The sequence below is a fragment of the Diadema antillarum genome, unplaced genomic scaffold (genome assembly GCF_040938485.1).
Source record: "Diadema antillarum isolate AM-2024a unplaced genomic scaffold, OU_Dant_1.0 seq00000476_RagTag, whole genome shotgun sequence".
NCBI classification, from domain to species: domain Eukaryota; kingdom Metazoa; phylum Echinodermata; class Echinoidea; order Diadematoida; family Diadematidae; genus Diadema; species Diadema antillarum.
Genome location: NW_027271443.1, coordinates 124756 through 138630, shown reverse-complemented (window position 1 = coordinate 138630; position 13875 = coordinate 124756). Strand labels below are relative to the sequence as shown.

General features: G+C 34.4%; 1 protein-coding gene across 1 annotated transcript in view; it reads right to left on the bottom strand.

The window, feature by feature from the left end:
• The window catches only part of LOC139733434 (coatomer subunit alpha-like), a 46753-nt gene extending 33115 nt beyond the window's left edge, over positions 1–13638 (bottom strand). The window contains exon 1 of the mRNA XM_071644252.1: positions 13468–13638. Coding sequence (XP_071500353.1) covers positions 13468–13507 — 40 coding nt within the window. The 5' untranslated portion in view covers positions 13508–13638. The remainder of the gene's footprint in view (positions 1–13467) is intronic.
• Positions 13639–13875: the final 237 nt, after the last annotated feature.

Here is a 13875-nt window from a genome sequence, read left to right as displayed (position 1 = left end):
GGAGCCTTTATGTCGGTAACTCGCGTTACGGTAACTCGCGTTACATTATGTCCACTAACACAGGGTGACACAAATTGATGACATACAATTGTTCTGATGGCACTGAATCTTGTGTTGAATAATCTGAGAGATGCTTATTTGTGTAGATAGTAAAACGAATAAATGTTAAACAAATATTTTACTAATAAACCCAATAGAAGAGTGTGTTTAAGACTAATAAGAGCTTCACTCCTCATAGAGACCTTGAATATGTTTGAATATATATGGTCAGTTTCACAGTAAAGGGTGTAACTTTGATGTTGGAAGGGTCAAAAATTAAAGTTGTGTTTCCATTTCTACCTTTGCCTTTATTTTATATAGGAATGTCTATATTTTCAATATTTTGTCATTCCAGAGCTTAATTCTTAGGCTAAATATGAAAAATGAAGTGACAATTATGGAATTTTAGATAAATTTATGTAAAAACAACAAGAATGTTTTGGTCACCCACAGCAACCAAATGAAGATAAATGGTGGATGTAATGCAACTTTTCATTTGCTGTGAACATATATTTGAAATATCAAAACACTTTTCCCCCAACAGATATTCACTCTTGCAATTATTTGGATGTGAACTTCAAATTCCAAGGTAAAAATGATACCTGACAAACTATTTTTAAGTTAAAAGAATGTTCTAGAAGCAAGAGCCACTCTAAACATAGCCCTAAATTATCTCTTGGTAAGAAACATTTATCAACTCAAATCCCAAAGAAATTGGATTATTTTTGACAAAGTTGAAATTTTCAGACTTGTGAGTTTCGGAGGCTTCAGTTAACAAACTAGTGTGTTTCGGAGGCTTCAAAATTGCTAACACAAAGTTCTAGTCCTGTATTCACTTAAAATAATAAAACTACAGTAAGCAACTATCACTACATGCTAGAATAACAACAGGGCATCAATAAAATGTGAATAACAGTATACAGATGTACATTTTATAGCAGTGCATAATGTTTACCCTTCATACAAATTGTACTTACGTGACACTGTATTATTATAAGGAAATTGGCCTCCACAAAAGTGAATAACAAACTGTGTACACTTTGAGCAATGCTCAGTTCGAATTTATGACATTACATGAGGCAATATGATTCTAAAGGAAACTGCAACAGTAGCAATAAAAGTACACTGATGAGGAACATCTTTTTTTTTGTGGCTTAAAGTTAGCAGCAACACATGTTTCGGAGGCTTCATCATGACTGTTAACATGCAAAAATGGTCCATTTTAAGGTGATATGAAGTACATTAATGCAGCTGATTGTTTCCAAATAAATAACAATGTTGTAACACGTAAAATAGTATTTATTTGTATGCAGAAAAAAGACTTTCCAACATATATGTTAAGAGACAAAGAAAATATTTAAATCTTTATGCTCAGTTGTATACATACACTGTATTTGCATATGCATGACTTTGGCAATGCAGAACATGATTAGGCTACACACATGTACAGCTGTATGCATTTGTCAAACTTTTCATCATAATGCAGTAAGAATTACTTTCAATGAGTTAGAACTGTAGCTACAGACTTAATGCAAAGATTATGTTTGCTTGCTTTATAAGTGCAGTTTGTGGGATGTATATTGACATAAACCACCCATCATAATTGTTTTATATACATGTGAAATCAATTTCAACTGTTGATGAGAAAGGGATAGAAAATAGACTATGTGATGACATGACGGTTAGATTACAACATAGCATCAAAGGGGAAAAAAGGCTTATAAACATTCTTTTGCATCTGGACCATGCCTGATATCCCCTACTATAGCTATCAAATGCAGTGATCATGGTCATTGAACAGCAATCTTAAACACTGATCAGCCATTCCATGTAAGGGTCATCATCAAACTGTCATCATCAAAATGGAGGTGGAATAATCAATATATTGGTGATATTATCATGGAGCTCAATAGAAATTGAAATGGTCAAGATCCCATTCATCTTTTTGAATCGCCTGTTGAAAAGATAAATGTACATACCCTACCCATGACTGTGTATGAATTTGAATTTAAAAAAAATGTTCACCAAATGTATAGTTCCCTATAATATATGATAGTTAGAATTTTACTTTCTTTTTCTGTGGTATACAAGTCACCCCTGTTTCATATCATTTTATTTTTTTTTTTAATTCTTCAAAGGCTTCTTTTTTTATAGTTATTTTATAAAATTCCAGTTTGTGTGACTCCTGTGACAGCTAGGAGGCCTGTTTTTGAAGGTACGCATTGAGAAATTGCTAACGGAACTTTTACTGTTTCTAAAAATGACAACCTTTTTAGCAAAAAATTAAAAAGCAGCAAATGTGTTTAAAAGTTTGTTAGAAACCCACAAGTTTGTTTTAAATAGTACATAAACCCACAGACTACAGATATAACCCTTTGAATTTCAAAATAGTTAGGGGCTTGTAACTTTTTCCAGAAAAGCCAGGACTAAACAGATTATAAAGATTTCAATCATTTCAATATTGTTCTTCATGAACATAACTTCTCCAGTCACCCACCCATGTAAACTGCATGTACCCCATGGCAACAGGCCATTCATAAGTAGAGGTCTATATGTCATTTATAAACAATCCTATCCCAACCATTACTGTCCATTTACTGCATTGAGAACTACATCCGCAAACATGTCATAGAGTCTCACACATGTTTGCGAAGAGATGTTTCATAACACAAGTTACATTTTGTTTAATCAAAAATAGTCAAGTGGTCCCTGCCAGCATAATAAAGTATGGAAAATAGGGTATAGTATCAAGATTGTGTTGCACCTAGCATGTATCAAATCTGACATACAGATTGACATGAAAACCTGTCTGAATGAAGTAATCAAATGTCAAAATTCCAAAACAGTACCCTGTGATCCAAGTCACACCACAGAAATGATAATCTGCAAGATGTTAGCTATTTTCAAATCCAATCACAAATTTATTGATTAATTACTTTCCTCCAAATAAGTATTGGAAATGAAAGCCAAAGAACTTGTTAAGAAATGGAAAGCTGAAAAAGTCAGGATTTTAGTATGGCAAAAACAAATGCCATGTGAGTAACAATGGAATGGATTTGTCAGTGGGTTATAAATGGACATGTATGTAAAAGATTGTGTTTCGAAACTACAATGTATTACACTCAGATGATAGTGAGTCGAAAGTGTAAAAATCCAAAAAGTATATTCCACCATTTGCTCTTGATCATGCATAAAAGATACAACCTTAAATTCAAAAGTAATATATTTCTTAGTTAAGTGTATGCTTCCCTCTTTAATAACCATCTATTGAAGTCCTGGAATCTTCAGGACAGGAATAGTGTTCAGTTCTTTAAAAAAAAGTATATTTAACACTAAATAATCAAGTAATTGTTTGGTCTTCATTAACAAAGTCTAACCAGTCAAATGAGTGATACAAATATGGTCACAACACTTCAACTTCTCTCAAGAGTAAAAATGAGTTATCCAACTTTAATAAGAACATTGATGTATCCACAACTACTTGCTTTGTTGCACTACTGTTGCATGATGTGGGCATGCACGCAAGCTGGAAGTCACTTTCATTACTCACAATATCTAGCCTGTTCCATTGTTTCAAAAGGAAACCTTCAAAATAAGTGCTTTTCATACATTTAAACAACTATCTACACCTTGCTTGGGGAATCATTAAGTCTCATTCAGTCCAAACAGTTATTTGATAGACTTAGAATAACAAAATTGTAATCAAAACATTCCATTTACATGCTGTTAACATAACATGAAGCCTCCGAAACATCTGGAAAATTAATTTGGTATGCTGTATGTTTTTATGAAAATCATGTATGTTATGTAGAAAGTGATGGGTAAATTGTGTCTTTTTTGGTTGATATACACTGTTTAAACATATTTGTTGGGCAACATCCTCATCTGCCAATATTTTATTGCTGAATGAAAAGGTGAGTTATGTGTGACACGTCTGCACTGTTTAAGAAAAATAGGTAAATCGTATTAGTAAATCCATATTGGTGAGTAAACAAAGCCGCCAGAAAACTGAATGTGATTAAATATCTTTAGATATGTCATAAGCGATCACTGGGTGGGTGAACAATAAATCTAATTTGATTTTGTCCAGAGAAAATCACAAAAATGCAGTGTTAACATCCTTTTGAAGCCTCCGAAACCACTTTTCCTCTAGAAAGTGTTTTAGCTCAAAAAATTATTGCAGTATCATAATGTTTTTATTATTTTTGTTGTCTGTCCATGTCTGTTGATGATTTCATGGCATAATTTGGGGCAGACACTCAAAGAATTTATCAGAAATGTGAAATTAGATGTTTTTGCTGTTTCGGAGGCTTCAATGCGTCTCGGAGGCTTCACGTGTTAACGGAAAATTTGTATTGTCTCCTATTTTCAGAGAGTTTGGCGGATCTTAACTATTTTTGGTCTATTAGGTTAGGGCCCCATATCCTACATTTTGACATATAGATTAGGTCGCTTCTCTTATCTATATTCATATTATTTGACTAAACACTTTGTTTCGGAGGCTTCAAAACTGCTAACGGAAATTTCACTTGATGGAATAAAATTATCACAAAATTTCAAATAGCCCAAGAATCAAGTAAACTTTGATGTAAGTCTAAAGTTTAGCTGTACCTTACTATTTTCAGCATAAAAGAAAGTAACCAAAACACATCCACTCATCATTACTGTCCATCAAAGTTTGTAAACAATTATTAACGGAAAATGAAGCCTCCGAAACCTCAAATTTGAAGTCATAGTATTCTAAAACAAAGGGCCAGATACAAACCAAACTAATTTGGTCATTTCAATTGACCATACAACTATGCTTTTAACATAAAAAATTAGATCTCTGCAGTTGCTGTAGAAAATTATTAACATTTCAAAAATGTTATATAAATTTCAATGCAACAAAATAGTCATTTTGAAGGTACATATGTGACTGTCAAAACAAAACGCATCAATACCTGGACCTGATTATGCTACCCAAGGTGGCTACTCATATGGTGACTCACATGGGAAAAAATCTTTGAGATCTGTAAATCTATGTGTTCAGGGTGGGCCAAAAGGCTACAAATTGAAAGTTACACCCTTTACCGCGAAACTGATCATATACTAGATGATATAGGTGTATTATTACATTGTAAGTTTCAGAGTGTAAAGATGAAAAATGTTGAAAGTCTTTTTAAAACAAAACATAAAAGTATCAAACCCTACATATACAAGTTTACGAAACAGCTTACAATCTTTCAAAAATTCAAATCCTATCTTTGTGAGGAGTGAAAACTAGTACATTTCTTTGCAACTGATTGACAAAAAGACCAGTTCGTAATTCCACTTTGTGCATGAACAAAAAAAGATCATTTGTACGAACAGGCATTTTGGTTTGTAAATTCACTGACATAAAGCATCTGTGATGCGATGATTATTCATGCGATCCTTATCTAAATGATGCTTGCCAGCACATCCACCTGACAGCAAGAATGGTATTTTGCAATATAAACGGAAATAAGCTGTTACTGCATTCAATACAAAACAATGAAATGGATGCCTGCTAAATTATAAACTGATGGGAGTATTCTGATCCCCTGATCTAAATGCAAGTTCATTCTTTTTTTGAACAGAAGTTCCATAAATTGTTATGTCATGCAAGCTTATGCATAATGCTGCTTTGAAAACAAGTGAAGTGCCGAATCAACTGAGGAAAAAGAAAGGTCATTTGTACCAATGTGTACATGAGCTACAGTGTATACGAACTGGCTTATAATGTATTACCCTACATCGACGTACAAAAATAAGCACTGAATTGATCAGTGTTTTAGTAGTAGCCATGATAAAAAAGTCATGGGCGTACATACTCAAGCAGTATTCAAACTTACGACCTCCTGATCACCGGACAGGTGTCATCTCCACTAGACCACCGTGCTTTCGCCCGACAGCAAGTGCTGGTTCTAATCCTTATAACATGCAGTGGGTACTGCATAATTATTCAAATTCATGAAATTCTTCCGTTGAGATGTTTTCATTGCAACTGATTGACAAATTGCCCTACATCAACGTTAATAAGCTCACTGAATTGATCAGTGTTTTACTAGTAGCCATGATAAAAAATCATGGGCATACGTACTTGAGCAGGATTCGAACCCACAACCTCCTGATCTCCGGACAGGTGTCATCTTCAGTAGACCACCGAACAAGGATTAGAACCAACACTTGCTGTGCTTTATAGCATTCTGTAATAAAAATTCTGTAATACTGACGCAGGAAATTCAAAAGATAAATCTAATGGTCTCATTCACTGCTGGATACATGTACAGTATGCAGTGAAAGCCAAGCTAGACTCTTACAATGTGGCATGTGATCAGTGGCCTTGATGCTAATCACAGTTTATTAGGCTGCACTCCTTTGTTTCAGTCCAGCATACTGTAGTGTGTATAGCACTGCATTTGATTGTTTTCACCACAATCTAGCTCAATTAAGTGCTAAAATTTGCTTATGTTGGGGGAAACTTGTGTTTATAGTTGGTAACTCGCGTTACATGCCGGTAACTCGTGTTACATGGTAACTCGCGTTACACTTTTCATTGACATTTTTTAATGTGATAACAGTGTTTATTCAAGTCAATATCCTGTGTACAGTATCAGGGTGTGATGAATTTAGAAAATTATGATTCCCAACAAATTACCTCCACTGCTTCCTTCAGAATGAAAAATATTTCTTGTTTCGGTAACTCGCGTTACATGGCTCAAGGGCTGAACTTTCATGTGGTGATTAAAATTTTTTGAAGGTGGCATAAAAATTTCCTCATGGGAGACTGAAGTAGAACCAATTTGCTTCTTTAAAATAAATTAATTGAAGTGCTAGCAGAATTTTTCTATTTAAAAAAATTATATCAAGTTAAGCATGCATTTTAGCAATTTCGATTACTGAAAAATTGTCTTCAACATTTGTAGCTGTTTCTCGGGAAATATTTGACCGATTGATATAATTCTTTGAGTTTCTTTAACTTCAATATATGGGTAATACATAATGAGTAATTCTTTTGCAATATGATAAAGTTGAAATTTTAGTGCCTTGTCCACATTCCCATGGAATTGCCCATATAGGATCAAGTAAATCTTTCACAGTTAAATTAAGAACTCGCAAAACTCAACTGTGAAATGTTAATGACTATTCTTACGTTATTAAGGCACAAGAAAGATTTCTTTTTTTTATATTGATATGAAACTAAAGATTCTATTTCAAAAAAAATATGACGAGGGCTTATTGCCCTTTGAAATGATGATTATCAACTTTAGGTAAAACTGTCACTTGTTCATGGGTCATTCCATGGGGTTGGGTCTTCTCTAGATTTTCATGTTATGTAGGGAATAAAAGTCATATTCTGAAAAATTTATCAAATAATTGTCCGTGGTTTGCAGTTATTCTTGGAGAGAAATGTGTGAAGAATTATTTGATGAAAAAAAAACAAGCCTGTGTACAAATGTATTTTGTCTATGACTGTTTCACTAATGATGTCCCATGGTTTTTTGTGGTTTATGTTGTGACATAAATATATGCCATTTTCATGGCAATGTAAAACAGGAATATACAACCTTTCAGCATTATGCCTATCATAATTAAGAGAGGCAAGGTGACTTCTACAAAGACTATAAGGCACATAAACATTTGTAACAAAATAAGAACACCAGAGCATCTTCAAGCAACCTCATACCTATGTTACAAACGATGTCCATGGCAATTTTTGTTGTAACATAGGTATAGCATGGTTTTACATACACTTCCAATCATAATATGATTAGAAACTTTATTTCTATAATGAGATTTATATTTCAGGAGTATTCTTATCCAAAAATTAGCATCAAAATCCTCCAAATAAACGAGAAAATACGGAACATATCACTGTACTTCAGTGCGATGTCCGGCCTCTTCGTGTAACGTAGGTAAGGAAAGACGTGTCTCGCGACAAAAAGAAGAGCTACTAACTTCAGCAATCGTATTCATGTCACTGGCAGTCCTCCCCCAATGGCAGAAAAACTACTCACAGCCAATATACACCTACCTGGACAGCGCAAGATCTGTTTTTCTGCCGTTGTCCATGTAACGTAGGTACAGGAGTTTTAATGTTTCTGATGTCAATTGGTAAGCTTTTATGCTATTTTACGAAAATAATAACATTTGTCATATTCTGTAACTCTATTAGAGGAAAAAAAATTCATCTAAACCTCTGAACTGGCCAAAAATACTGTGGACGATGATACTGTAGTCCCACATACTGAGATATTTGTTACAGGTTCATGTTCATAATTTTGATTGCCAAATTTTCCGTCCATGCCGGTCTCTGCAAAAGGAGCATATATATTCCTCTCTTAGAAAACCATACAAAAGTATATCAGTGTATCTTCACTGCAATATAAAATTGTTTTACCTCCCGATTATTGTGAATTTTTGGACCCTTTTGTCATTAGGTATCTACCAAGGTAGACGTGCTAGAGTTAGTATTAATCACTATATACTAGTTGGAAAACGTAAATGTCCAGACTGCATCAGAACTAGAGAAATAGAGTTTGCCTTATTTTGCTGGTGATATTGAGGGAACTAGGAGCTGTGAAATTCTTTCTCTTTAACAGATTTACTTCGAAAATGTCAATGTTTTCCATCCAAGATTTCACTGACCTGTTAGATGCTCTGATGAAGTTGTTAACATTTCACACGGATTCACCATTTCTATTCCATGTTCACCCACGTGTGAAGTCTCAAAGCTAAAATGCCAGTGTCCTATTCAGTTTGGGTGGGTAGTGGGTAGGAAAGGCTTCAATAAAATTATGAACCCCAATCAAAGTTGGACTATTATTGCTCTACACTATCATTCAAAAAGAGGGCGACAATTTCGATGGGGGATGAATATAAAATAGGGCCTAGTATTATTTTGGGAGTCTATTGAAAGGACCATAACCGTAACCGTAACCCTGACCCTAGCCCTAACCTTAGCTAGGACACTGGGGGCAGCGACCTGCCCTTCCTTCAGTGTAGCTTGCATCTGAAAACAAGTTTTTAGCATAGAGTATGAAAATTATATTTTCCTATGTTTTACATGCTATATTATTACTATTAATATTTACATCATTTTAAGCATAACCCATTTTTTTTTTCAATTTTGGAGGGAAGTACACATGGAACTCTAGCTAATGGGTATGCCAAGAGGTAGAAATGTAAGCAAAATTGTTTAAATTATTTAATTCCATTCATAAACACACAGATACATCAACAGGAATATATAGTCAACCCCGACAAAAATTTTCTTTTAATTTTTTTATTCTATTTCTCTTTACACCTTTTGTTCAGTTTGTTGATGAATCTGCCATGGCTCCTCCTCTACCACAGCTACGTGTTAAACTACATGAAAGAGTGAAAAGGACACATCCACAGCACTCCACAAACAGAGAGGAAGCCGACAAAGCAACACCAAAGAAGAGCGAATGTAACAAACTAGACAAGAAGAAAACTGCACAGAGGGAAAATGGACAGAAGAAAAAACAAAAATCGAGGGCTAAATGGACATTGGACAAAAGAGCAGAAATTAATTTCAAAGAAAGAACATGGAGAAGACAAGAAGACTTGTCTGATTTCTCTTTATTAGTTTTCTTTAGTTGACAACTAGTTGATGATGTTCTTAGTGTATATTAGGTCAAATTATGTAAAGCTTCACTTTCTTCTTCTTCTTCTGATTAAGTCTGCCTTCCTTCATATCAGAGTTACAAAGAATTGAAGTCTGTGTAACATAGGTATTGTTCCACAGGTGGGCAGTAGATATAATTCCAAAGAACTGTCAATAGTGTTATTTGTGGGAACATACATAAAGTCTATATGTGTAGGTTTTAACATCTCACACCAAAATAAAGGAAATCAGTTGATATGTCGTAGTGTACCTATGTTACAAAGACATACTGTCCATGTAACATAGGTAGTACACCGTGGGCGAGGTTGTTGTCTGAAAACCCCTGATTATAACAATAAAATCATGTTTTCGCTTGAATACCCATACAAATCACTTGCTTCAATTGTGGTGCTTTTAAGAATATTGTCATTGTGTCACTCTTGATGAAAAAGTTAAACCTTTGATTGAAATTGTTAATGGCTTGTAGAAAAAAACATGTTAATAAAAGTGGCTTGCAGTTGACATCAGAACATACAATCTTACTAATAATGATCTCATGCGCCTGTTAAATAAGATGTTGATGTGCTATGGACGAAAAAAATGTGGATGTGTTCATTGTTATCATTTCAGAACACAAAATGATGAAGGATGTCAACAAATGAAGTCCGTGTAACATAGGTATTTTGCCATACCTGTTTACCCATGCTGACTGAAAGTGTGCGAAGTAATAAACAGATTTCTAGTGGAATATGTTGAAGAATGGGAGTAACAAATCAGGGGGAAAAAGGAAATTTCAATTTACCCAACTTGAATTTTCAACTTGTATGTCACAATTTCAGTCCCAACCCCATGGAATTACCCTCATATCAAATATTGTTGTAAATGCTTGCCCTCAAAATCAATATCATGTTGATTGAAACTTGTCAACATATTTCAGAAAACCAGGGAAATAGTAATCTTTATTTCCTGCATAATTTTGATTTATTTTGAGCCTAATCTCTCCGGGAGCTCTCAGACAACGCAGATGTATTGCAGCACAGCAAATCGCTGTTGTGATAAGACGTTTTAATATTGAAATGTGTTTAAAGTGAATACTGTTGCAAATTCTCCCTTCGTTTCAGCTGCCTGATAATTGTTCTTTACCCAAGTATTTACTTCTTACTACACTTGATCTTCAACAACAGTAAGGATTAAAAATACATTGTGTGCTATTTATAATTTGTAATTTGTAGATGTTCTGATCTTCCAAGGTAAAAATTGATGCGAAGGTCTGATATGGTAATAGTATAACTAAGTATAACTAATCTCCAGAAAAAAAAAGATATGTTCTGTTCTATTGAAATTGAAAATTTTGGTCCCATGGTTCTGTTCAACTGTGGTACGTAATAATAAAGGCTACTTTACTCGGGAAGTAAATTACATTTTTTTTTTCTATTTCTTTTACCATCATGATAATGTTTATAGTTACTGCTGATTTGCTTTCAATGTGATAAAAGCATAATGGCATATCAAACTCTATCTTAGATTGTAAGAAGAAAGCGTAGATACCTATTTCATATTTCTAAGACTTGCAAATAATTGAATGATTTCTGTAATGCTGTTGTCTTTGAGAAACAGATGTACACACATTTTTCCCCTATAAACCTTTAAGAAAATGTAAATCAGTCTCTGCATCTACGTTTCTGTCATGTCTATCTCAAAGTTATTCAACTGAGAGAATGTTTGCACCTCTGACAAGTCTGAGATGTGTGTGTGTGTGTGTTTTTTTTTTGTACTTGCTTGGTTGTGTGTGTGCGTGTGTGTGTGTGTGTGTGTGTGTGGTCAAGTTACACCTAAAAACATTAAAACCTGGATTCATACTTACCTGATAAATCATTGTTATTATTGTTGTTCAAAGAATTGAGGCATTTTAACCTTACGGATACAATTCATGCAATCAACCAAACATCAACAACTTATAACGATAAACAAAGTACTTAATATTATTCTGTCTGTTCAAATCCTTTCATCTCAATGGAAATCCTTAAATGAATCAAAGAAAAGATAGAAATTAAAACAGGAGTCTCAATATTAACACATGCGTGTATGTGTCTTTGAAACGAAGTGTATGTGCAGATGTCTATACAATTCTTTTTTATACCCATTTTATTTTAGTTTTTTTTTTTGCCAGTTCCCATACAGTCATAATAGTTGCCACTCATGCATTTTCATACTAAAAATTATACATATTTCAAGTTCATCTTAATTGTAGCACATGGCATAAGAAGTGTAATGAAATCCATTTTCAGACTTTACATAAACTCGTACTTTAGTTGTCAATATTAATCCAAATCCATGCTTTTGTTAAAACAACATGAATGATAAACCACATATAATAATGCTCCCAATGAAAAAAATCTTACATCAAGAGATAAAAAACATACACCTAAAGATAATAAAAAAGAATGGACATCTCAATAAACTATAAACTGTGTATGCAAATGAAGTAAAACAAAAATATACGGTAATTGGTAGATAACAACTAATTACATTTTAGTACATACTCGGTAAGTTTTCAGAAAAAAAAAATGAAAATGTTCAATTGCATCGATAATTTTGCAAGCTAACGTGTTTTATTATTCCTTATGTATATTCAAAAACACATAACAGGACTTTTATCATCCAGTTAACAAAATTGTCAAAGTAAATAAATCATAGAGATTGTTGCCATAGAGTTGGGATACGTCATTCTGCCTAATTACATTGATGAAAGGGTTGAGGCGCAGATATTTGTAGGTCAAGATACGTTCTTTTGGCATACTGAAGTGGCTTCGCGGGAGAAAGCTTACGCGCCGTAAGTCAGGATACGTTCTTTTGCCTAATTGATATGTTGCCGCGTGAGGATTCTCGCACAACGTAAGTAAGGATACGCTCTTTTGGCAAACTAGAATTACTCATTAGCACAGTGCTGTGATTCGGTAAAATGTTGTATCTATTCTAAACATGGCAATTACTCTAAAACGGGAAGTCCTATTTTACTGAAATTTTCCCGAGATATTCTTTAGTAATGCCTAAGAAACTTCACTGCTTCAAAAGTGTTTTGCTCCTATGACGGAAAAATGGGAACCAATTGAATTTTCAAAGTCGTTTTTCTCAGAACATGATATTCTGAGTTACGTTGTTTTGCCTTATTACGGCCGGCTCGCCTCTCCGACTACCTACGTTGTACGTTGTAGTATACGAGAGTGAATGCCATTCAAATAACACGCAGATGAGGAGTGAAGCAATAAGGACGTTTACAGACCTGATTTCAGCCACAGATTTCGGTGAGTTTTTGACGTAATTAAACAAAAAATCGTATATCAATTATTGAATGATTATCATAGATTACGATAATTCCTTGTATTTTAGTTTTCCACGATTAATAAAGATATTCATGAAGGAGTCGCACAACCACACTGAAAAATGACAACGTCTGCGAAGGAATAGAGGTGCAGCCGCTGTTCCTACAGCGGCTGCGTGTAGCTAATAAACATGATGAAAATAGGTTACATGGCATGGGTATCTAACGTGACTGTTTCATATACATGCGTCCTTGTGCATAAACATTTCAATACTGTGAATACCCATGGAGGTACAACTAGAGACTAGTTTAAATTACAAGTTTGTTCCTCCATGTATTAAAAATTTATGTTGCAGCAATGCAGTACGGTACATGTACATATGCACAATTGATTGACGATGCATGCCACTCACGCAATCTCAACTTGTTTAATGAAGCCAAGAGTAGCAAGACCAGTTTCAGCCGTACTTACCTTTCACTCGAGCCGATTTCGTCTCAAATTTTGTCAGCATATTGCTGGGGCAGGATTGCAGGCAAATCGAATCCCTTGATATGTGTTACAAACTTGTTATTCACGACGTTCTTGAATTGAAGTAGCTGATTTACCCACATCTGCATGTACGGCATGCAACGTAACGGGTGTCCGTACCGTGAGTACGAGTGTGGACTATGCACACGATGCACACTGTACGTGGGTCTACGTAAATACATTATGTGCATTTTGCGTAGCCACGTCACATTGCACACGAGAGCAATCTTAGACTTTTGTGCCAGCTGTTTAGTAAGACATCAAGTGAAGTTATAGGATGGTATAGTTTTGGTGGAGATGAGGATTAGGCTTTTAACTTTTTGAGAGATAGGCCCACAGAAACAAGTTATG